We start from the raw sequence: 26,822 nt of genomic DNA on the forward strand, positions 1-26,822 counted from the left end.
TTTTGAAGGTTACATGGAAGAAGTATTGTTTTTGTGGCAAATAAAAGGGGATCGCAGATAAGCAAGGCCAGTGAAAGATATTTTACACACAAAAAAGTTTTAAAGGAAATGTTGCGGTTTTCTAGAATGTGGAAAATAAAATCACATTGTGTAGTAAACAACTTACATGCAAGGATTTCGTATTCGGTTTTTGAATCAAGAACTCTAAGGAGTGGCACATGTTTCGAGAAAACATCCATTTTTTACTCATTTCTAATTATTTTGACTTACTTTTTTTCTTTTGAGGGTTAAACCTTATCTTTTTTGCTGCATTCTTGAACACTCGTATCTATTATATGCAAAATAGCGAGGTGTAGACTGTGCGTGCAAGCGACTAAAGGTGCTGTTATCAACCACCGACAAGTTCAAATCAGTCTTTTGTATTTGCAGTTTTCAGGGACTCAAATTTGTTGATGCTCAGATGTACCAGCTGAATGCTTTTGAACAGGCTCCACAAATCACACTTGGGATACTCGCTAAAGCGTGTGAGCGTCTAGCTAATCTGTAAGATAGCATATTGGGGGTTGAGATTGTTTCCAACCGATTCGCCCCTCCAAAGCTCATTTCGACCTAATCTAGGTGACATCTCAACACCTAATGTACTAAAGCCAGGGCCAAGAAAATGCCCCCTCTTCCTGCTGGCACTGAAGAGCCCGACACTTTGATAAGTACAGCCTCCACCACCAATAGCGGTGTCGCTGATGCAACACTGATAGTCGAAAGGATGGGGACTGCCAATCCCGCCCTTCTTAATTGTTGCTATGCTAAATTTAACTGTTGTGTTAACTAACACTCAAAGCTTTGCGTTACTTAGGGTTACAAGTGCATTTGATTTAAATTTTATGCCGTGAGAATTACTTTTCTTATTTATTGCATGGTTCTTGATTGCGCCCAGCATTTAATTTGAATTTAAACGTATCTTTCGGGTGTGTCAAAAACCATGTTTTTAAGTTCTTTCACTTTAGAACTTTAGGACATAGACCTTTTAATTTCAAAGGAAGATCCCCTTTTTCTGTTTAATTAACTTAAAGTACGGAGTCGCCTTTTTTTAAGAAAATAGCACACAAGTGATGCAATTTTGCCAGATGCCGAGCACCGACCAAGTAAAGCTCCTCAGGAGCACCTAAATAAAGCTTTTGTATTTGATTTTGCAGTATATAAATATTTAAAAGGTTTTGGATGAGCCATAATAAACAAGGAGTGGATATTTCGTTATACCATTTCCCACTAGGTGTGCCTGTACGACGTCTGGGGTAATAAAGAATCGCACCTCCAGTGCTCACCTTATGTTACCTTCCTTAAAATTTAACTCATCCACCCCTTCATTCACAAATTTTCTTTATTTAAATCAGATGCTATGAAACGATGAATCCTTCATTAAAACGATTTTGAAAAAATACCTTCTCTTTTTCTTGTTTTTTGAGGCCAACTTAAAAGGTCGATTAAATTAAAGTAGAAAACCTTTTTTGGTTTAAAAATTTTATCTCTACCCGCTGAGTTCAAGAAGTGAGTAAAATAGTGAAAAAAGAAGACTTCGGATATTTAATTCCTCCTTTGCATGGATCAGATTGTTGGTTCAAAAACTAGTGTCACTTCTCCAAGCAATTAGAGGGAGAAAAAAATCGTATTCCATCAACTCAGTCTGTAATGTTTATTTTGTCTGAGGACGGAAGACTCTGCAAGGGCTCATTCTGATAAGATGGTCGGATGCATATCGAATTAGCTACTACCCCCTCTTGTTCCATTTTTGGACAGGTTATGCATTTCTTCTCTGTTTTTTTGTAAAAATCCTCGTATTTACTCATATTTTCTATTTATAACTTATGGTTTATTTCTCACTTTAATGGAAAGTGGGTTTAGTGAAATCCACACTTCTCCGGATGTTTCTTCCTCTAAATTTAGATTGTAAATATTTTGATCACCTTTAACAAAACTTTCACAGAAAAATAATACATTTTAGTGTCTGAGGAAAGATGACATTGCAAAAAAAAACAGACAAACCAGTTTCTTCATTTTTTGCAAGCTCTAGTGCTGGCCAAATTATTCACAGAGAAGGGCGTTTTAGTTCTTTGCTGTGCAAGTTGGAGATCCTCCCTGTCTACCACAGTTTATTTATTCATTAAATTTTCATCACTTGTTCTTTGCATTCGCTTTTTCCGTAGTATATTACATTACGTTATTTTCCTACCTAAAGACCCAAACGTCGTGCTTCTCTGGGTCTTTTTGGACAAAATTAGTTCCATTTAAATAAAGTCACTAATTTTTGACGAAGACTAAGAGATAATAAATAAAAATTTCATAGCAAAACCAATTAATTGCTTTGCGATGGTCAAATACCATGGTAAAATTTCTCTCTGCATGTACAGATAATTTTGCCGTCACTCAATCTTATCAAAGTCGCCTCGTTTATAGCCTAAATTAACTAGTCAAAACAAAAATTTATGGACAGCTTTTACAGAGCCTGCTAAAAAAAGGCATGATGTGCTTTTTTTATATTCAAAATACATCAGCCCACACCTCACAACCCCCATGCCAGGAAATCAGGCTCCGGGCTTAGTTTAGCCACCCAATGAATCAAAATGTTTTAAGCGTTGAGATTAAAAATAAACTAACAAAAATAGATTATTTTGGCCTTAAACACGGGAAAAATAAGGTTAAGTTTCCAAATTTACTTGCTGTTAGCCTATTTTCTTGAAATGTAGGCATCCTGTACACATGGGAATAACTTTTTCTTTTGGACGGGCGCTCTGCGGACGCAAAGCACTAAATCATAGCATGACACTTCTCTCCGTATTTCTTAAGCAAAATACGTGATGGTACCTATTTAAGCAGAATAAAATAGAGTGGGATATAAACAATTTAAATCTTTTTGTACTGATGCGAATCGAAGATTTGCTACAGTGTCAACTTGTATCATCATGTTGCCAAAACGACGTCGACCTGTGCTGTTCTTGATCATTTAATTATCACTTTTCCTAATTTTCATTCTTTGTGAAAAATAGAAAATTTTGTAAAGGCTATCATAGATTCCCGGATATTTAAGGCACATTTTTTTTGTCAAACCTTTAACCTTGGTTCGAGGCCTTACGGGATAAATTGACATTCGAAATACTTCAATTTATTTGCACGCATCATTTTTCAATATTTACAAAATGTGAATCTCTCTTCAATTCCTTAGTGGAATTATACTAACTTCCGCTTTAGGTAGAATACCAGTGTATACTTTCATTTCCCATTTTTTGCGTCAACCGAAGCAGCTAATACATAAAGGCTGATCGTGTTGTCCACGTTCGCTACACCACCACTTCAAATTGGAGTCTCTCGACCACTTCCTTTCTTTAAGGGCAGTTGAATGGAAAATTAGACTACTTCTGACCATCCAACTAACTTTTAGGTATGCAAAAAGTGCAGAAAAGGTATATTTAGTTGGCTCTAATCTAACAGAAAAAAGGGATGTTTTACAATGATACAATCAACTAATTACTGCCTTTATTTCGATTAATGTCCTAATGCGAATTATGCTAATGAGGCTGACTTCTGTTAGAAATCCATCAACGCAAAATTTCACCTATTGCCTAGCCTCCCAGGCATCACCACCTTCCACAGTAGGCCATATGTAGCAGATTTTATGCCAACAAAAGACAAGTGAAAAACACTTAATTTTTGATAATTAGTTTTGTCACGAATTGACACGTATCATTTCACATGCTCGTCAAATCAAAATTACTTGTTGTAATTTTGACGAAATCTAGGAAGCACAAAATGTAAAAAGGAATTACAGAGGTCCCTTAGATTAACTTCTGGCAGGGGTCTCACCTGGATAAAACAAAAATGAATAAAAAATTTATAACTTTGCACTTTTAAAACTTCACATTTTTGTGTGAGTTTGTTTAAGCAATAAGTGTTATTGCTCAAATCTCTTTCAAAAATTGCATCCCATGTTAATATTTGGCAGAAGGCTCTTGTATGGAGAGGACAATAAAAGTTGAACGAATGCAGAAAAGGGTAATTTATTGCAGGCATACAAAAAGGGACTTTTTGGGTTATTTCTTCGACCAGATGAAGGAAAACCCTTAAATACTTTTTTAATGGTAGTCGCTGCCAAGCTTAGTGAGAGTTTTTTCTAACAGTGACAGAAGTGACAAAGAAATACTCAATTTTTCCTTTAAAAAGCAAATTTTTTTGTATTTAGGATATTTATTTGTGCTTAATTTTTTCTTTAACCATTCGCACCTAATAGTATTAGTATAATTTTATGGAAAAGTATTTCTTTTATTTTGAAAAGATTTTCGTCTATTTTAAGAATTCATTACTTTTTGTGGGCTTTCTACCACTTAAACATTTCATGACACCTTGTTTTTATGAACGCTTAATCTGTCTACACTTTAATTACAAGACGAGGTTGCATTTGAGCATTATCTCTACCTTGTTTGACACGAAAAGTTTTAACTAATTTAGAGGAGTACAATTTCATTTATGTGGATCCTCCCTTCTTATCGCAAGTACTTCAAACGCAGGGAAATATTTGTAAATTTTAGTAAAAAGTTAAGTGCATTTTTGCAGCTATGAAGCTTAGTGTAATTTAAGCAACGAGTGCATTCATTTAAATAATTTCATTAGATAATCATATATGTAAGGATTAATTTAGCTTAGCTTGGCTGGAAGAGGAGTGATAGCGGGTGCATTTAAGTGTTAGAGTGAATCCTCGTATTCAAGTTAAAATGCACAAGTGGAACCTGCGGTAATTTGACAGTGTTTTTCTGTTTAAATTTTACAGTATGCTTATTCATATTTGCCATGACCCTTTCCACAAACAATCAGTAAGTTTGGGTAGATCTGAGAAATTTACTATAATATAAGAAGAATTATGGATCTTACTAAGGTTTAAAGTCCATTATTGCAAGCACATTAGAACTAAATTTGTTTTAAAAACTTTTTGTTTGTTTTTCGGTGACTTTTAACTAACAGAAAACAAAAAGTTTATCATGAAGGCAACTTAACAAAAAAAACAAAGTCACTTACTAGTGTATTACACGTTTAAAATAAGTCAATAAACAAACAGGTCACCGTAATCAGTAAAAAAGCATGAATTTAAAATGCTAATAAAAATGCTTGCAAATTATAGCTAGTAACTCACAATGTGTTTCTTATCGGAAAAGTCTGGGACTGCGTACTTTCGACTTTGGGCAGCCTGTACCGAGTTGGAAAAGTAGTTGATGATTAATTTTTGGGAAGAGTCAGTCCATAACAACTGCTCGTGATCGTGGCCCGAGGTGTTACCAAGGGTGCAGCAGATAAGAACAATGCGTCCACCTTCTTGCACCATCCGACTGGGTGCGCTTCCAGCTATAGATATTCTGTTAGGATTCTGGCAAAAACCATTAGTTTGAGATCCACTCCATTGTTGCCATGCCAAAGAGGATTGGAATATTGCAAGAATTAAAATTAGACTGAAGAGTCCTATTTCCATTATCTAAGTGCCTAAAACGAAGAAAATGCAAGACCCGTCGTAAAAAAACTGAACGCTTTCTAAAAATCTGTTTTATTAAACTCTTGTTTGGACGGAAAAAGCGAAATGACCGAATATTACATTACTTCTTAAAGTAATCATCAATATCCAAATCTACAATGCATGTGCACAAAACCACGCTAAATGCTGTAAGAACTAGGTGCCTGTAAACAATGAAGAAATAGGGAATTTAAGTGCTACGCCTCACAAAAGACGAAATAGTTCCGAACGTACTGACTATAAATAAAGAATATTATAATTAAGGCTTTTAAAAAGCGGCCCAGTTGTCATCATTAGTCAAAGGACGAATTGAATTAGTTATTTAAAACAAAAAACACAAAAAGTAAAAAAGAAATCACTAGCCTAAAATTTAATAAAAAAATATATAATAATTTTGTAATATTATGAGAACGCGTTTCCGAAATAAGGCAAAAAATTCAAGTTTTAGTTTTGTTTGCTCCATTTACATGCGCTAAATATTTAATTCTGCACTACTATGTAAAATGTTTGTTGTTGCGCCTTGTTTGTCTATGGCTTGTGTTTGCTTAAAGGTGTTCAAATGTATACGGCTTTATTTGAGGTATCCCATAATTGCCAAATTTTCTACCCAATGTTTCTGTTTTTAGCACTGTTGGGCGAGTGATGAATAAATTGTCAAATAATCTGTGCAGACACATTATACTGCGATTAAAATCTTAGTTCTATTCTGTGCTTCTGGCTCACATCCACATACTGGTTCCCCATGTAAGCCGCGTGCTGAAGCTCCACGAGATTTCCCTGAGAACAAAAAGACAATACTTGGGCAGAATGTGTCCATTTAACATAAAGTATGGTCTAAAGCTACTAACATTCTAAAAAATTAGCCTACCATCAGAATTTACAATGGCCGAAACACAATGTTGCCCTTTACCAGAACCGACATTTAACAACCATAGCCACAAGATCTTAGTCGACGTTGAAAGACCTCACCTACGTGCCAATTTGTGTTAGTCTTTGTATTTTTGTAAAACTTGTTTAATTATTGACCGTGGTTGCACTTTAACTGGATCTGCAGTTTCATTTTGTAAAAAAACCTAATATAATGCCGGCTATCATGCGTGTCCATAACTAGGTGCAGAAACACTGTCTCGAGGATAGATTTATGTACGAATGGGTAAGATCTGACATGGTTTTTTGGAAATAGGGTTTTGCTTCTGTTCCTCCTTGTCACAATGCTTTCATTTCGGTGCTTTTAGCCATGTATATTTAGTTATATCTAGCTACGGAAGGAGTGCTGCTAGTGCTGCTTCCGTTACTAATATCTTTCCTGGAGAAGGCAGAATTAGTGTAGCTTTCGAAGGTAGATGCCATTCTGTTTGGGGTCTTCACCGATTTTCTCCCGCGTGGCAATATGCGATTCTTGTGTCACGCCAAGGTTTATCGCTCAGCTGAATATACTGAGATAGATATCCTTTAAGTTCTAGTTTAGTTTAGCCTGCCGTTAGTGTAGCACTTCAAGGTTTCTCAAAAGACAAAAGAAGACATAATGCTTTGGTAGAATTCATCTATTCAACAAATAGAAGGGGTCCGTGCTGCTTGCATGGTACGTCGGTCAGCTCGCCCTAAGAAGGTACAATGGTCGAGGCACAGAGTTATACTTTTTTAAAATTGGGAATCTGGCAACCTGTGCATTGCAATGCTATGCAATGAAACATATTTATGTAATACGATAGTGGTTTATCCCTCGGTTCTGGTGATGCGCCACTTTTGTACTTCGAATTAGCCCCCTTGTACCTCGCTGGGTGGGCTGGCCTTTTGGGCCATGCCAATAGCCCAGACACCTTCTTCATGCTGATTATATATATTCTGCCCGAGTATTTTGTCTTCTTTCGTCTTCAGGGAGTCTCGGGACGCTACATTTAGAGGTTAATTTTTTAGTTTATATATATCTACGTTACTAAGACGAAATGCAATGTATCATCCCCAGATTAGTTCTCCAAAGACCTAAAATAATTAAAAATTGTGTTGTGTGTTGAATGTACTTGCAAAGAAAGCAAAATGTGGGCTTTATATTTAGAATGCTTTTGTTTTGAAAATATACAGCAGTGTTAGTGAAATAAAACTTGTTAAAATCGTATGCTCTGCCAGTCATTAGCGTTAAACCTTTTACCTTTCAATCACAAAAGCTTTTAATGAAACCTAAACTGAACACTTTATAGTAGCTGTTGCAGTATATTCATTAGTTCTTATGCATATATGCAGGTACTAACCCAAAAAATAGCAGTACAAATACTTCAAGAACCAATTTCTGTTAAAAAATTGTGTTTTGGCGTCACCGGCTTGTCTTGATTCTTGCTTTACCTCTTGCCGGGATACTTCGACGGCCTCAATTAGCACAACAGTTTTGTTTATAAAGCCACCTTGATGTGTCCTTGAGCAAGATCCGACTCTACCCGCATTCAAAATCCTGTTACATTTAGGTGATCTGCAGGATGAAACGTAAAATAGGCAGGGCGCTCAGTAGTGGTGATATTATAGCTTACACAACTGCAACAGCGTTATCGCGACAAAACGCTGATGATCGACCGTGCGGCGCTCATATTTCTGTCTTTCTTTCTGAACTAACTCTTAAGTTTTTAATAGTTACAACCGTTTGTTATTCTGTTATATTTTTAATAGATTAAGGTTGAGGATTTTTGCTACGAATTTCATTTTAGACGGCGGTGATCGTTGTGTGTTTTGTGATAAATGGTACTTGTGCACCAAATATAAAGTCCCCTATTTCTAACCAAATCTTTTTACTTCACATTTATAGAATTCACCATCCAAAGGAATCACTTTTAAGCGTTGAAAGCGGATTTACAAATTTTCGTGGTCTCATTAATTGGGGTCTTATCATGCTGCTGGTTTTTGGTGGCAAAATGGCTCTTACAAATCTAATAAAGTATGTCTCTCTCCGTAGCAACATCTTTTAAGCCTTCGTGTTTACAAATAAGCCAGTGTTTTCCCTTTTAGCAACGGTATTATCGTGGATGTATTTATCTGGCGTTACATAGTTCAGGGCGAGCACGCACAGCCTGGTGGATTGTTATTTATTGCTTGTAAGTCTTTCATCTTACTCTCTGAAAACCTTACGTTTAAATTTTGCTCTTGTTGTATTTTATAGTTAACCCTAAAAAATCCTGGAGGTGCATAGGCATTTCGTTTTTCTTTTCCCTTCTAGGCTCCAACGTTTTCATTCTTTTTGGGTATGGACTGGAATTGCTCTTCCTCAAATTTTCCGTCCCCAATTTTCTCTCTCTGTTCCTTGTCAGTCTCAACCTGTGCGGTTTGGTAATTTTTCCATACGTAGTGATTCTGTCCCATGACTGGAGTCCATGTGAGTTTGATATTATGTTAAATGAAGTGTTTCTTCCAATAATCGATCACTTAATCGGTAACACATAAACGGGTCTGCCGCTATTTGGTTCTTTATTTTGTTTCTTTTTCATATTTCCCTTGATTGACATTTGTTAAGTAAACTATACCATCCTAGTAAAACAGATCATTTATCTTATTTTTTTCCAAAGAAAATCAGTTAAAGCAGATGTGAACCTGCAGCCAAGTTTCACCGTCTTCTCTCTAGTTTGTTCACAAGTTCGAGGAATCTGGTTATTATTTATCACGCTAAAATAGTTTACAATGCATTGGCGTTGTCATTAGATCTCGGTAAATTGAATCAACTAAAACGTTGTTATGAATTGCGTTTTTGTTTATGCACCATTTTTAATAAACAAGACTTTTTAAAGTCCGATTGTTTGGATGGTCTTAATGCTAATGTGCAACAACTTTTAGACCTTATAATCTGCCCATTTGTCATATTTTTAACACAGTTGAACTGTATTAACAGTGGGGAAGCGAATTATCTTAAATTAGATTTTCTGTAAAAAAAGCGTTGCACGGGCGTTCCCTTTTTTGGTAAGCTTTAGTCATTGAAGTGGTTATTGAGGCATGGTTACCAGTATCAGAAGTGAACTTGATACCTCGTATAGTCTTCCGCTTACTTCCCTAGTCTTTGATAACACATCTAGCTTTTCTCTGGTGCGTTGCTTATTCGCCATTCTACTCTTATTAAATGCATTCGTCGATTGTTTAAGTAGATGGTTAGTTGGTGTTTTTGCAAAATTCTGTGCTATTTATTGGTAGTTTTTTCGTTTAAATTCAAAGAGATATGTTGCAGTTTTTGTTCTTTCAAAATAAATTTTGCAATTTTAAGTCGAACTTCACTTTATGTGCTTTCTTACTTCTGTTATTGCTTTCTTTACACTAAAATTCAGTTCAAGTCAATCGTTTCGCCAAGAGCAAAAGATTTCGCTATCAAAGCAGCCTTCTTAGATCAAAGTCACTTGAAACATAGAAGGCAACATTTATTCCACTGCTAATTCTTGCGATATCCTGTCAATTAGTGCTGCTAGCGAAGTTTTTCTCTGCATCATCCATCAGGAGCCTTATTAGTAATCTAGGAGAGCAGCTCATTTTAAGTGGTTTAAAAAAAATAATCTTGCCCCACGTATGAGGCCCTATTCTAGGATCTGCCAGAAACCTGTAAGTTTGACAGTCATGAGAAAGTGAAGATGTTGATTTGTTCACTCCACTGCAGTTCATTCCGCGATCATTGCCACTAAGCGTCAATGAAGAGATATTTTTGTATATTTTAACATTTCACTTTCCATAATGTCCTAACTCACACCTAATTGTGCTCAACACGAAAATTACATTAACTTGTCCATCAGATGTTCTTGTCATCGCGTATTAGCAGTGCATCCTACAATCATTTTCAATTTCTCCAACTTATGGTGAAACTTTCTGTGCGTGCTGTGTATTAAGTTACCCTTTCTACACATTCTCTGATATTTCCAACAAAATGCTTTTTTTTTTCTCTGTCTCATGGTAAAGCTCTTTCTTATGATGGAATCTCAACCCCCTTCTAATTTACTTTTTGAAGTTGTACACTGATTAAAAACTTCCAAAACTGCAAAAACTTAAGTTGCCTTTCCTACACCTTCTCGGTGGAAATTCGCAGCAGAATATTTTCTTGAGTCTCACATGTATTGCTGTTAGTTCGTCCCTATCTCTCATTAAGGTGCTGCTTCATAATGTAAAGATGCTGGAAACAGTAAAGCACAGATAACGGACTGCAGTCACTACCTTCAGCTCTTGCAGAAATATGGCATTTCTTTTGATAGTGTCTCACCTCATTTCTGGAAGTTTTTACAATTCAACTAGTTTATAGTTATTGACCTTTGTGTGCACAATCTTTTACAGTTCTTTCTATAATACCCAATGCATTAACTCCAATAAAGGGGTAAAACCTCGCTTCAAGCGTTTTTGGGTTTTCTTATTTGATTAGTGGAGTCACACTTTATGATACGAAGGTAGCTGTACCTGTTTACCACGAAGTAGCAAATGATCCAGTTTGTACTCCATTATGGTCGAATCCGGAGCAACTGACTAGGATCATTCGGCATCATTTATCCCACTGCTGTTCCGCCAATGTCTGAGAGACGAAATCTCTACTTCGGCTAGCCAATCAAAAGTTAATGTATATCTTACAATGCTTCTGATATTTCAAGGTTATTCTTTAATCAAGATGTCTTGGGGTATTTGACTATATACGGACGGCGTCAGGGAATCAGTCCCCACCAATTTTTGTCCATCTATCTTATCACCTCAATAAATTATTGAGCCACCCTGCTATTGATAGGCTTTCTTAGGTCTTTTTGATCCTCTTCTGTCTCAGTATAAACAATTTAAACCATTGCATTCTTTTCCTCCATGTCCTTGCGCCTTCCATGTAGAGTTTGGAACAAATAATCCGCCTAATCACGGCATCCTTCATTTTCTGTTTCACAGTGGATATCAACTGTTTGAAACCAGGTGACTTTCGTGGGAAGCCGTTTTGTGTGAGTTGATGAAAGCAGGCATGCCTTCCCAGATAAGTATACGCATTCACATGCATGCATGTTCTGACTTGTGCAACATGGCTTAATAGATAGGCAATTATCTTGTGGCAGCTTGCTTACCGATTTACATTTATGTGTGCTAAGACACAATTTGTGGCAAAATATTTATCTCCTCGCTTCACCTCTACCATTTGATTCTTGCGCCGCATTCATTCATTGCTAATTGGATCTTTTACTACAGTTTTGACTCCTCTGTGGAAGTGGTTCCAGTGTGATTTAGTCGTTTATTTTAAGTAAGGTTTTTAAATGATCTGTCATAACAGCTCTGTTGCTATCACTTTTGTGCCCCTTAAATCAATCTTTTCATACCATAACTGCTCCAGAGATTGCATTACGTCTCTGAGTTGCCTAAACACCTCATTTTGCTCAACTTTCAAGGTGACTTCTCACTAGAACTTTAATCACTTTGCACGGATTGGGTCATGGATCATTTGCTCAAATTTCCAAACATATCTGACAGCGGAATGTAATCCTATTTGGACTCGGGGAGTCGTTGCCAAGACAATTTTGTGTAGATCTGTCATTAACATTCAGAGATTTCTTAGAAATTCGTGCTTACTAGATAATTTACTTCTTCATAATAAATACGATTAGCTCGACTCAGCAATACATGTGGAATCATAACCTTCTGATCTTTCTGTTGTGGTATCATTTAATCATTATTTACGTTATACTGCTTCTGTAGTTATTCTCAAGTGAAGGGAAACCGTGTCGGAATGAAAACTTTTCGCCAAATGTATCATGGTGATTAGATCATTTGCCCCTAAGATTTAAACTTTTCCGTCATTGGATAATGCTAAATAATGCTAGATGAGAAATTCTAAAATTAAGCATAATTTAAGTTGTATTATTCAAAAATTTTAGTAAACACCTCCTGATAACCTATTAAAGCTGCCATTTAACCGCCTTATTAAGTATATTTGGAGTAGGTTAATGGCAGATTGCCTGCTTTCTCAGTATTTTTTTGTAGATCTAGTACATCATACCCCTTTCTGTTTAGGCATGCAGTTTTGATCGCATAATCTGGAAGGCGTCAACTACGTAGGTCGTCCATATTCCTGTTTTAGACGCTACCAGCAGTTGAACGTCTTTCCCATTTCGAGGAAACGTTTGGTTTGTAGTTTTTAAGACTAACCACTTTTAGAAGATCGCCTGTGCTGCTCCCCACTTTCGATCTACTCGGTGTAGTATCTTTCACATTTTCCCCCTTTAGAGTCCGTAGCTCTTTCACTTGTCATTCAAAGCTATTAAGACTTTAATGTGATCAATTTGAGTGGCTTTTAAAAGAAGTTCTTGTTGGCAGGGGGCTTGGAGCTTGAAATCCACAATCTCAATGAAGAAGTGGAAAGCTCCGTTTTTATGACGAAATCCCATATTAACTTCATCCAAATGATGTCTTACGCAAACACTCATTCATTTTTGGCCTTTTTGACCCGTGTGATCTTACAACCCGATTATGTTCACTACTTGACCGAGGTAAACCCTGCTTCACGGATCCTTCACACAAGCTCATCAATTTTGACAGTGGAGTAGGCTCCACTTGAGCTCGAGTGTCCAGTTGTTAAGTAAGCACTTTTGAAATTCACTGAAGGGTATGGGTTTGTCCAAAGAATGTCACATCCGTGAAACCTCTAATTATCTCATCCTATGCGTAAATTACCAGTCCTTCCGTGGAACTGACTACAGTTGGTCCCTAGACTGGTATTTGCTCCTCTTTCTTCCTAATCGAGGTGTAATGATCACTTGACTTTACAGACGAAAATTGAAAGTGATTTCTAAATTTGGAGATGTTGGTACCGAGATTTTTTTTGAAAAAAGAGGAAAACTTGGATTTTGCAGTACAATAATCAAGCGAACTGAACTTTCTTAGCCCTGTTTATTGTTCCATTTGGGTGAAAAGTAGTTGTAATTGGCCTCACCCCTTCCTCATCATACATGTGAACATGCAAACATTCTTTGTTTATTGCTGCGCCGGCCTTCCGACTTAAAGTGCATCCACCCGGCCCATCACGCCACACCACAAAGCGGTCACTCTTGAATCTTCGGTCTTTGTGTATCCTAGCCCCATGTGATAGGGGAATCTCTATTGAGACGGTTATTTTTGGCAGGATATTGCAAACTCTCATGCCTCGTGACTCTAGTTCATTGGAAAAATTGACTTGAACCGGAAAAGTGCGTAAAATCATATCCCTCCTGGATGCATTCAATTGGATGCAATACATCTTGACACGTGTTGAAACTAATTCCAGCCTTTTTTTATTCTCCTAGTCTTCTCCGCCCCTTGCATTTCAATGTACATTGTCATCTTCCTCAAGATGTGGTCCTACGCACACGTCAACTCGTGGTGTCGATCGGCTATGAAACGTCGATCTATGGGTGGTGCTTCCCTAAAGGCGAAGGATCTCTTAAAACCTAATCATGCTGTTCTCAAACGTAAGCAGCAAAAGGCGGCTGCAGGAGAGACAAGTAGGTTAAATTTAAACATCAGAAGAAGGTAATTTGTGGGTTCATTTTGCGTATATATGCAAATCAAATGTCTCATCTTACGAAATCGAAAAATTATATAGGACTTGCCAACGCAGACTAACTGGAGTCCGAAATCATGCTACACGGTTATCATCATGACTAATAATTGTAGGAAATAATAAGCGGCTCAAGATATTGCTTCCCGTAGAAGCATGTGGTCGCTTGTTCCGCCTTTATCAATAAGTTAGTTTGGAAGATTTTACCGATTCCATCAGGGGACAGGGATAGGCGTTATCATCCTCGAATGGTGTAGAATTCACCACATTCCTACGAACTAGGGACTAAATGATCGTTTCCTGATTAACTAATCGCCATATTCAGGACCAGTAATAGTCATAGTGTGAGGTTTCTCTCTTGAAATTACTAACAAAAATTGACCATGATTGACTAGATACAACTTCAGTTAGGCCTCAGTGACAAACTTCACTATCTTTCTAACGTCTAAATTAATATAGGACTTTGATTTATTAGAAAATATTTTACAGATAAGATAGCGAGGAAATATGTAACTTGATAGACCTTCATTTCCACATATCTCGAGAATTATACGAGCTGTCGTCCTCCTACCTGCTTAATTTTGATCACTCACTCATTTCTTCCGTACCTGCAAACACGCCAGATTAGTTTAATGGAAAATGTCTTGTTTTTTTGGTAAAAATTTATTTGAATCAATTTTCGTCTCCTTGTGTCATTCATGCTACTATACGTTGTAGAAAAATTCCTTCCGTCTTCTTTTTTTATTGATTGTCCGCATTAGTCAAGTTGGTGTCAGCACGCCAGTCAGACGGAAGGACAAATAAATACTTTGTTGACATCTGTTTACCCCTTTTGTCAGCGTTTTGTAAATTGTTCACCCATGGGTAGAACGATACATAGGTACTGCGTAACCACTTAAAGTGCGTCGATCCTACGTGGAGTCCCCATTCCCTATGACCTGATCTATGAAATCTAGGATATTTTCGAGCAAAATTGTATTTTGTTTAAGAAGTTCTTTTGGGTTTCTTGCACCTTTCTTATTAAATACTTCATGTAGAAAGTAATTCTTTGTTACCCATCCTATCCTCCTTAAAAAAGTCCTTGCCCACTTTTCCTGAAGATTGCACTGCTTACTGGTGCGCCTCAGCGCAAGTTTGTACAACTTCAAGTGTTCTCAGGGTCAAGGAATAGGTAAAGATCATTTTCTGCAAAAGGAATGTTTTATGTTTTTACCCCACTTCGGGCCAAATCCCTATCACCTTTTCCTTGTAACTTATCATATTCTAACTTTAACTGTTTCAACACCCATCAGGCCCAAACCCTGTGGCATAAATTGTTTACGTGTGTGTGCTCCTGGGTCTTGTCCGACTTCCCGGCCATAATAACCATGAGATATGACACTTCACTAACTCGAGTGAAATAGGCCGGTGGCCCACCCCGGGGGTAGGCGCAGATGGCAAGTGCAAAGTTACATTATTTAGCGGTCTTAGGCTTGTGGTGAGGATTAGCACACCCAGTCTATCTGTATGTACTATTGACTAAACAAAGAAATTGAATGAGACTTCGAGTTTCGAGACCCTAAAGTCTTCGATTACTAAGCGCAACAATTGGAATAGAAGGGTTTCTGGGAGTTGCAGGAAATCTCTCCTCCCCCTCTCCGCTAGAAAATGACTCAAGGAGCTACACACAAGACGACGGTGAGAAGTTTGTGCTTTGAGCACACACCAACTCATGTTACTCCACGGTGAAATGTGGTTACAGCCTGATAGGGTTTATAAGTTTTACAACCACCTCTGTTCTAGGTGATGGATTTGGCTCTGTTTTCCAGAGATAAGCAACGTATCAGGCTCAAATGTTCGTAGTATCCGCTCCTCCTCCTACTCCCTCCGCCGATGTTGAGTAGCTGAATTTCATCTTCCACACATAAACGCATTCTGCTCTTGTAACCGTAAGACGGTTTTTACATTTGCCATTAATTTGAAACATTCCGATCATTTGTGTTTTGTGATTGCAAGGACATGGTACTATTGCAGTGTATTGTGAACACCTCTTGATTCTTCGCTCCTCGACTGTGCGCTGTTAGAACTTTCTAATACAGAATTATTAGTCTGTTTTTGCAATTGCATTTGTCAAAACAGTCAATGCCTTTATTTCTTGGTGTGGGAGCTGCATTCAAATGCAACACATTTTTGTTGACAACAATAGGGTACACAAAGCTTTTCCATCTCTCCAAAGCCGATGCGGTCCTGATTTCATTAAACCTGCAGCTCTTGGACTATTGTTTCTTCAAATCTACTCAACGTCTTAGGGCATGGCATGAGTAATTTTGACTGCTAAATATAGCTGAATGGCAGACGTCTTACAATTCTTAATTTTGGACAAGGTTTTTCTTGGCATTGTCTGTCGAAAGGTCAAAAATCATTTTACCGACGCTAAAGTTGGCCTGATCTCCCCATTTTAAATTGCGAAAGATTGATGGTTTTCCCAATGGAAGTTTGATGTCCATAGCGGTTCGCTTTTGAAGTGAAAGCGCTTCTTTAAGTCCATCTCTTTTTATTAAATGTGTCGTCATTTTTTAAATGTCGATTTTAATGTCTAAGAAACATTAATGTACAGATATTGTTCGTAGCTCTTTAGGGTAAAACCTGGTTTGGTTGTGCTGCAGAAAGATCTAAGAGCTATTGATTCAAATCCCTAGCGTGCCTCTATGAAGAAATTGAGGTAAATTTTTGCGGTTTGCCAAATTCTTGAATTATTCCTCCTCAAGTACTAGAAGACTTGTTAGGCATTCTTTTACTTTTAGCCCAGAGTAAACTGTGTTTTGTTTTTTGACTCCGTGGTCGTCTGCTCACTTCACTATCAGGTTGAATGCCCTGAGGCTCTGCAGAACCAGTCCACACATCGGCATTCTTTTTGCGAGCAGAGGGTGAAATGTGGTTTATCTTCAATGCCGTAAATTGACTATCAGCTTGGCCCCTTCGTTCTTCAAGTCTAAAAGACGTCGACATCTTCCTTTTCAGCCCGAACCCAGAGCACAGTGAAGGATCCCGTGGGACTCGAAGGTTTCAATTCCTCTCGAGCTGATCCTGCTGCAGAGGATGTTTGCAAAGACGACAAAGGTGGAGATAGCCCTGCAGAATTGGAGGAGCCCGATTTAAACAAGATATTTCTCCGTCTCACGAAATATCCCGACAATCTTACTCTTGGCGATCTCTATTACTTCATGTTTGCACCCACGCTGTGCTACGAGCTCAACTTTCCACGCACATTTTCTATTCGCAAACGATTCCTCCTTAAACGCATGCTCGAACTTGTGAGTTGACATGTTGCTCAAATTCCCATAAAAATTAATTAGTTTTGTCATTAACTCACTCAATCTTTTGTTCTAATCAAATAATTACATTTGTAGAACTTGGTATTGCAGCACTACTTATTTTTTGTTAGAAGTAGTATCGTTCCGACGTCTGTTTATCCTTAATACGTATTCTAGCACCCAATAGGTGGAGAATTATTTCGCAAATTCACCTTGAGAGGCTGTATACCACTTAAATCTTACGAAAAAGAAAAGTAATACATGAAAGTAGCCGAACTTTTTCACAGAGTTATTATAAGAGAGCTCTTATGCTGTTTAAAAATGCCGCGTCAAGATACTACTTAGTTTACCGTCTAAGCTTCGTTTTAAACTTTATCTTCTGATTGAAAAGTTGTTATTTGGACAGTCTTTTGAGTGAAATGCCTAGGGCCTAGTCCGGCTCCCATTAATGACAAATTTAGCTTTGCACGTTGGTATACTACTTGTTTTCTTCTCGTCTCCATTGGAAACGTGTAGACAATCGCTAATACAAAATTTGGGAGATATTTTCGCAATCTGAACCGTAAAAATTAGCAGTCGAAACCGCTGTTTTGTATTTGCATTTGGTTGGACTGCGCAGGTTATCAAGTCCATTCTCAAGCTCATGAATCCATATTCTACTTAATTCCCCATAATGGGCGCAGTAGTTTTGTCTCTATATGGTCCTAATTTTGTAATGCAGCGACTCAAAATTAAAGTAAGCGTAGAACTTGCTTGTGAGCGTAAAACAGTGGCAAAAATTCTTTTTAAAATCTGGAACCGTTTAACCAAATATCGGACATACTTTGTTCAAAAAATACAAGAATCTTCACCACTCTGTTTATATCAGGGCTGAAGAGTCAAGTATTTGCAGGCAATTAGGACCAATATTGTTGTTAATATTTTAGCTTAATTTAAGTTGATTTGGAACGTTTTATCTTAGTTCAGAAGTGATCTAATCCATACGAGTTGTGAATATTCCTGCTTGATTTCACTCGAGATAATGTTAAGCTCTAAGAGAACTAGCAAAAAGTCCCTTTTGGCACTGATGCATTTTTGAGTGAAATGGGTAATTAACACATCGAATACATAATTCCCGGCCGTTACTACTGAGTTCTTCTGTGCAGGGCTAGAGTAGGGTCATCGGCAATCGCCACGTTTGATACCAAGGTAGCATAGATGCGCGTTGCTTTGAGTCTCTAACCTGAGCTTCCATGTAGCATAAATGCAATAAATCTACTGAAAAAGATAGTAAATGTAAATTAAAAACGACTGGTGTCATACTTGCACAAAACGTGAGTCTGGACTCTCTGGCGGCGGTCATTTTTTCAATGCGACCCTCCTAGTGGCCATGACAATTGTGAAGCATGTTTTCATCCGGAGAAACTTTAGTCTTATTTAGATGGTAACTACCTCTGTGGTATTTCATTTACAATTCTGGAAAATTTTTATGTCAAAATGACAAATAATGCCTTTGATGCTCTAATGCCATTAGGGATTAATTTGTGTAGTTGATTTTCACTACACCAAACGTCGTGGCGTTCTCATTGATCAGCTTCTAGGCTACCAAATGGCCAAAATGCTATCAGGCCATGGCAACTGAAAGGAGCCAGGAATCATTTTTAAACATTGTCGTGGAAGATTTTAGATGCATTTATTTGTCCACAATCTTTTATTCAAAAGGCGAGACCACAAAATATGCATGAAATTGAGCTATCTAAGAACAAGTATTCTTTATAACTATAAATAGTTTGTTCTCTGTTTAAACAGCCATCTTCTACTGGTCGGCGTCGTTCTCCATGTTGCTCTCCTGCTTTGGTTTTTTTATTACAGTGCAGATATGGCAAACCATTGTTTTGTTGTCATAATCCAAAAGTCCTATCCCGAAGAAATGTGAAATTATTTAGTACTCAAATACGTTTGTCTAATCAGACACTGATAGTGCCGTAATTTACGGTCGTCTTTTGACACTCCAAGATAGCCGGTAGTACTGAGATTTTATGGAATTATTTTAAGCCGCACCGTTGCTTCTAATTTCTCATTTTTTCCATTCAAATTTATCTGTTAAATGTGTGTCTGAAAAAACCATTTCCTTTCCCATAATTTTATAAATGTTTCTTTAAAAATGTCTTATTTTCTCTGACTCTAGTGTTTCACCCAAAAGGGGTGTCAAAAGTTCCCTTTGTTAGCGAGAATGGAGGGCCAGCTTATTCATCACGCACTGTTTTCAACGTATTTAAAAAATGTGGTCGACATTTTTCGTCGCCTAGAGCAGTATGAGTGGCTAAACAATGCACCAAAGTTGCTTCATAACTTTAAAACCTCAACAATGTGCATTTTTGTTCCAAAGGCGTTATTTCTAACCCATTATTATCTGAAATGTGTTAATTTTCTCTCACGCCTAAACCTAGTACAAAGAGGCCAAATTTTTCAAGTGCAACACCCGTGTCACGTATAAGTGACGTCAAGATTTTCTCATCGGGGCTCGACATCACACACATATGGTATGCGTTTTCTATCAGTTTATGGTAATGAGTTGCACCAAATCGGATCGTAAGTCGATGTTTTGGGTAAAAACAATAAAATGGACGCAGGATTGTGTTTTTGCTAGAAGATGAGTCCATGGATTTTTGACTAGTATTAAAGTTCGTCGGAGAATTGAAGGACAACTAGTGTCACATTAGAACAGCCAATCATCCAGACTGTAGCGACTGACTTGCTCTCTGCGATCCTAGGCGTGGAAGTTTTAATCGTTTGGACTACTTTTCTATCACTTTATGAAAATCAGAAAACTAGTCTGTGCAAAGTTACTTCCATTTTTTGGATCTGTACAAAATAATCATCGGAAGTAAGTTCCAATTCTACTACTAGACAACTTCGCCTCCCTTTCAAATTACGCAGATGTTCCGCATCGGACGGGACGCTGACAAGGCATCGACGGTGAAAGAATCCTAGGATTTTTCTCCACTTTTTAGCTTTGTTTTAGCCAAGTGATTGTAATGCTGGTTCAACAGTGGATGGTTCCGGGATTAAAGAGTTCTGTCACACCCTTCATTCGTTCGCGGTGGATCTACACAGTGGAGAGGTTGTTGAATATCGCCATTCCAAACCACCTTATCTGGCTCTTGTGCTTCTACGCTCTATTCCATTCCTACCTCAACGTTCTCGCTGAACTTATGAAATTCGCGGATCGTTGCTTCTATGAGGATTGGTGGTAAGAGAGGGGATTTGATATTATCCCTGTACGTCTATTTCTCGAACGGGAGGGTTATTGTAATGTTCAAAGTCTTAGATCGACTCCATCAGGGGAAAATTGTGATTCATGCTCTTAACATCCTTGTAATTCTTACATTTGGTTTCAAAGTTGATGATACCGCTTTGTGAAGTCATTCTCTCATTACGTAAGAGCTATTTTAAGCTGCCGAAAAGTACAAATTGAAGGGTACTAAATTCACTTTGTTGGCACAGACACTCTTATCGCCTTTTTTGGTCTGTCCGTAAGTTTTAATGCCCTTTTGCTTGTTGTACTTGTGACATTTGTTCCGCAACCTTGATGTATTTTGAGAATGGGCGCTTGACCGGTTTGCTTTGTATCTATTTACTCCATACTTTTAACTTAAAGTACTGAGTTTATGTTCCATTCTCAGCGTCAGCATCCTTACGAATAATGGCCGACAGTCACCTGTGTGGCTTAAGCTCCCATTTAACCCGCGTGTCACCGAACTGCCAGGAATCGGGGTGTTAACAGATCCAGCGCCCACATTCAGCTTCTCGTAACCTCCTCAACTATTTGTAAATTAAATTGAGAGTTTATTTTGATCACCTCTTGATAATGACTGTGGAGCTGAATAAGTGGAGTGTTATGCATTTATTCCATCAAAATCATCAACACTCTACGGAGAGGAATCCTACCAAATATACAGAGATGAGTTTGTGCTCTGGACGCAAATTACAGGTTGTCAATCTTTCCGCTCTCGGTGGTTCAAGTGTAGCCACCGTGTCAGAAGAAAGCACGCTCAGTTTTGATTAATTGCTTTACCATACCCTGGAGAGGTGTGGAAATTGGAGACCTTTTTATAATGAGCTTCATATTAAGTGAAAAAGTAGCAACCATGAGTCATACCAAATAGTTCTAAATGTTTCCTTCTCATCTTCTAGGCTATCATCCGTGTAACATCACCTTTTCCCGTATTGCCAATTTACCATGTTTCGGCTACCACCTGCATTGGATCTGTTAGAAGCTTGGGGTTTCAACACTTTACTGGAGTGTTTAAGTTAGTGGTAGGCCTTTTACACCCATGACATCTTTTGATCTGTCATTTATAATCCTGTCTGACTGAGACAGTACTTAGAAGGAAGTGTCCTCTGCCAAGAGGGCACAAAGATCGACAAGTATTTTGTTCATTTACTTGAAAAATGGCTTGCATTCTATCTTTTCTGTCCTTTTAGTGGGAAGATTGCCTTTAAAAAACCCTTTCAAAATTCATTATGCCTTAAACACATATAATTCGCCTGTTTTATTGTCAAATACTGAATTTTTTAACCATCAGAATACTGCATCATTCAGGTAATGTTATTGGCTAGCAACCATAAGTGCTAAGGTTCGCTTCATTTTTTTTCTATCTAGAAAGTTGTTTATGTAGGTCCTGCCAGTCTGATGAAATCTCTAGCATAACAATTTGGTTGATTTGGATTGGAAAACCTGTTTATTTCTCTACCTACTTCCTCGTTTGGATGCATTTTTGGCCTTCCCTATATTCCCCAAATTTGCTTCTAAACTGTCACCATTCGTCACTTAATTTTTAGGCTTTTATGATAAAAGATCAAAAATCCTACCATTATTAAAGGAGTTAATTCAGATGGATAAATTTTAATCCCATTCTATGAGCTGGAACCCTTGCCGAGAGAACACACACTGCTCCTGTTGAAAGCACTCTCAACAAGAGCACTTGACCGGTAGTGGCACTTTGACGCCAAAATATCATTTGACAAGTAAACAAAAACCACTTATTCTCGGTGCAGTTGCACTGAGAATACACGACTGGTGGGACCAGTTTTGCATGGACTCACCCCAGTGGCACTTTTTTCTCCAATTTTTTCGAAGGAATGCCCCCTCGGTGTCAGAATTCTGGTCATCCTGGAACATTCCAGTGCATCGTTGGTGTCGTAGGTAAGTCTTTTTTTACTTTTCGAAATGCCCCCTTCTTGTCTAAGCCCGCAAGTTTTGCAATATATGTCGAGATTTTGGCCAGGCAACCAAAAGTTTACATTAACAGCTCTTCTTGTTTTTGCTTTGTGGTTCCACCTTCAGGCCAAATATCAAATCGGCTTTATCAATTAACACATGACAATCATGAGAATGAGATAATTGTCAATTTATAACTGTTCACGCAAATTGCAGACGCTGTTTTTTTGAAGAGATTTTTCGGAATACACATAGCTCATGAAAAAGAAAAGGTCTGATTCGAGTTATAAACGATTCAGCGATGATAATATAAAAGTTGATTCTTATGATCTTCTTGTTTATGTCTAGAAATAAGCATGCAGCCTTTGAGTTAAGTGACTTGTCAATTGACACAGACCAAAGTAGAAGAGATCTTATTTACTGTCATACTCTACCCGGAAAGGCTTTCTTTGATGCGGGATAAATTGCCTTCTCAGAGCGACCACAAAATTCGTCGCCATTGCCCTCTTGGACCACTTGACCACTTCCTTACCCATATCGGTAGCATTCCTTCATGTTCTAGACAGCTGGACTACCTAGAATACAAATTTTACCACTAATGTGTTTGGAAAGTGTATTCAAGTTTTAGTTAACCGACTCTAATTTTTTTCCATTCGGATCACTTTACACTGAAGTCTTAATCATTCAAAGACCTCATAAACTTGAAATCTTCTTCACCAGAAGCAAAATGAACAGCGTCTAGATAGAAACAAGCTAGGTGTGTGCGTGTCTGTGGCGTGGTTATTCTCGGTCAAAAGTGGGAGTCAGTCCTCCTAAAGTGTCCAGTTCATTATACGTGACACTACAAGGTCTCTCAAGGATAAGGTGGCCTTTTTCTTTAAGTTACATCCACTAAATAAACCCACCTTCTCACAGTGCGTTAGCCGGTGGCTCAAGTCTCCCTTGAGCATCAAAAACACTGTCAAAACAATTTGGTTTACTGGCCTAGATCGCCTCAACGTTGTCTTGATCATCTTCCTTTTTTACATTTTCGGGACCTTTGATTATGGGCCCGCAGTCAAATAGACCGAACACTTAAAATTTGTTTATATTCATGATCTACGGTAAATACCTTGTCGAATACAAAAACTCCTTTTGATAATTCTTAACACGCCTGCAAGTGCGACAGATTGCACCATAATCCTCACTGCAAGACAACGTTTGTGTCAAAAATACTTTTCAGAAGTAAAGACTCATTTTATCTTCTCCTTTCAATCACCACCTTTAAGCTGCTGTCTTTGAAATTAACAATGACAGTAACGTTAGGGATTTTAGACAACGAAGAATTTCCTATTGAAGCAGGTTTAGCCTTCCAGAGAGCCGTTTTAATACATCATCTTTGTCATCCCTAGACACATCTACAAACCATTGCTGATGCAAGGCTACACGCGTTTCACAGCTGCTTGTGTAGTCTTCTTCGTGAGTGCCTTCTTCCACGAGCTGATGGTGTCCGTGCCCCTCAAGATGCCGCGTATGTGGGCCTTCCTAGCCATGTTGGGGCAGCAGCCCTACGCTTTGATTGTGCATTACTACTGTCCCAAGGGCGGCAAACTCGGCAACATGGCCATGTGGCTTACGCTGATTTTGGGCCAACCCTTGGCCCTCTACATGTACTTCCACGATTACTACGTCCTTCGCTATAAATGAACTAGTCACCTGTCAACTTATCCACCTATATTTCTATCTTCCAAAGTGTACAGAATGGAAGTGAGGGTGTTGACGCTCTGCAATTGATTAACCTTTTGATACATCCTTGATCCGACCCCACTCCTCTAGTTTCCCTACTTTCTAATTTGTGAATGAGTGATTATACTTATGTATAAACACGCCTAGTTTTTTAAACCAAGTAATTTACATTACTTTTAAATATAACTTGATTGGTATCGCCTCAATTTAATCCTCTTATCAAGGACAGAGATTTAGACTTAGTTGTTTGGATGGTCCTAACGGTGGCAAAATGTAATCCATCCATATCCATTTTATTATAGAGATTACTTTGGAAGTATTGGAGGTTTTTAAATCAAGCTAGTACTGACAAAATTTGTAGTGAATAGAGGTTTTTCGTCCATTTCGACGCTTTAAAAGCCATTTTAAATCCACTGACCAAAGCCGGTGGCATGACGTCCTATTCATCTTATTAGTCCTCAAGACCTTTATAGCTTGACAACCCGGAGGCAACACGGTTGGTGCTGGCTAAACTTTTATTGTACGGTAAAAATGACAGGCCTCTTATACGACCGCCTGTTCGATACCAAATTAAGTTCTTTATGGTGGTGATTAAGACTGTTAAGCAGTTTATCACGTGGTCAAAACAATCCTTTCAAAAACCTACTGTAACTTTGGAAGACTTGCCAAATGCTCGTCAATATTGAGGCACAGCTCTATCGGCACACTTTATTTTAGTCTGTACTAGTTTCCTTCCTGGTGTGAATTAGAACAGAGACAGAGACGACATTTTTGTTTGAATTTTACTATTCGATTCACCTCAGGGATACTTTACAATGCCGATTAAAAATAAACACGAACAGTTTGCGATAAACGTTTACCAAATTGTATGTAAACTTTTGGTGCTTTGTTTGTACATTCACCTGAAAGACTAGCACCACTGGTTATATGAGAAAACCTACAAATTACACTTTTTATGATTGGTTTTAGCGCTTTTTAATCTAGCCTTACTCCATTTCTGACTGCACAACATGGCTTCGAGACCCTTCTAGTGTGAGTCTTTGTAGATTTGGTTGTCTCCACTGGAAGCCTTCGTCCTATGAAACGGTAGTCTCGTAGCTCCTCCATTGTGAGTCTTCGTAAATCTAACCGTCCTTGCTGGATGCCTTTAGCCGTTAGGGCTGTAGTCTCGCGTCCAGTCATACGTGGAGGGGCAATGGATACCCTTCTCCCGTGGCGGCCTCTAATGAAATCGTTTGTTCTGCTTGTCCTCTTTTATTTCATGTCAACTTTTACACAGAGACATTGGCCTTGTCCCCCAGACACCAATATGTGGGCAATACCTGCATTCCAAAAAGGAGAAGAGGTCCAATATTCTGTAAATTTATCAAATCTTACCTGTAATGAATCGTTTTAAATCATATGTCCTTATTTATAGAATTTACTTGAGCAAACTACCTGTCCACCGTAAATATCAAACTTTTAAAAAAGGATGGGCCCGAAGAGCGAAGTATTATTTCCTTAGCGCAAGCCACGTTCACAATAAGGAACAGCATATCAGGCACGTAAAATAACAGAGTTTCAACCCCTCCACGTTACTATGGTGCATAACCCTTTTTTTCCAAAAAGAGGAAGTTTAAGGCGTTAACTCATTCTCTGCAAAAAAATTACAACTAATGTAAAATATGCGTTTCGTCAGTAGTGCATTTAGTACACTATTAAAAGTTGACTATTATTTGATAATTTACTCCTTAGAACAACCCAAATTAGTGGAGAATATTTGCAAAAAAAATTCGGCCTACCCCCAGAGAAGAATGATAAGGACGTCGATTTAGGAGGTCGTGACATGGGTTATTTAAAGGTCAAGGCCAACATCACATTGCGAGTAACTTGGTCAATATTTTCTGTAAAGCACTAGAATGGTCGCCATTTTTGTGTTACTATCTTACGTTGCAATGCATGTCGTATGCAGAAGTCAAAGTAGCATGGCAGAAGCTATATTACTGACGTACGGAAGAACTATCTGCGGAGATTTAAGTGCTTGCATAATCAAACGCAGGGTTAAACAAGCTATCAAAGTATTGCACAGCCCCTCTCTCCCTTTGAGCATCATCCTCGGTGCTCCCTTTGATCGATCTTCCCCCTCGGCCATCACACGTAATCGGTGCTGTAAGCGAAAGAATCCGAACCAACGGCTCCAGTCATTGAATTTCCATCCATTTGAGAAGCTATTTGATCCCAACATCACTGATGCTACATGACAATTCCATTAGATCTAAAGCCTTGCCCTGTTGGGGAACTATGCTGGAGGCAAGAAAGTGCCCTCTCGCCATATTGATCAAGACTGGATGATGCTATACAATGCAGCTTTCTTGTATGCGCATCGCAAGTCGTAAGACCACAGCCCTAAAAGCAGTCATTTAATGCAAGATGAGGGCTAAAATGATTTCATTAGGATAGGATTTCGCGTCCATTCCTCTTCGATACTTTGTTTTTATTTCAATGCTGTTCACCCATTTATCTCTCTGGGTTCCATTTAGTTAGAAGAGGTGGCAGAGGTACCGCGTGTTT

At 38.2% G+C, this 26,822-nt stretch overlaps 2 protein-coding genes across 2 annotated transcripts; one reads left to right on the forward strand and one right to left on the reverse strand. All coding sequences in view use genetic code 11, as the record gives it.

Annotated features, from left to right (window-relative positions):
• Positions 1–4,821: 4,821 nt before the first annotated feature.
• On the reverse strand, positions 4,822–5,509 carry EGR_02005 (hypothetical protein; the record flags this gene model as incomplete). The annotated part of the gene is made up of 2 exons (XM_024491254.1): positions 4,822–4,875; positions 5,177–5,509. 2 exons carry the CDS (start codon positions 5,507–5,509, stop codon positions 4,822–4,824), a joined length of 387 nt encoding a protein of 128 aa, XP_024354397.1.
• Positions 5,510–8,019: 2,510 nt separating this feature from the next.
• EGR_02006 (Diacylglycerol O-acyltransferase) lies at positions 8,020–24,233 on the forward strand (the record flags this gene model as incomplete). The annotated part of the gene is made up of 9 exons (XM_024491255.1): positions 8,020–8,114; positions 8,343–8,471; positions 8,543–8,628; positions 8,751–8,906; positions 13,798–13,995; positions 17,052–17,344; positions 20,338–20,576; positions 22,467–22,532; positions 23,939–24,233. The coding sequence occupies 9 exons, from the start codon at positions 8,020–8,022 to the stop codon at positions 24,231–24,233; spliced, it is 1,557 nt and encodes a 518-aa protein (XP_024354398.1).
• Between the last annotated feature and the right edge of the window lie 2,589 nt (positions 24,234–26,822).

This window comes from Echinococcus granulosus (genome assembly GCF_000524195.1).
Source record: "Echinococcus granulosus chromosome Unknown EG_S00008, whole genome shotgun sequence".
NCBI classification, from domain to species: domain Eukaryota; kingdom Metazoa; phylum Platyhelminthes; class Cestoda; order Cyclophyllidea; family Taeniidae; genus Echinococcus; species Echinococcus granulosus.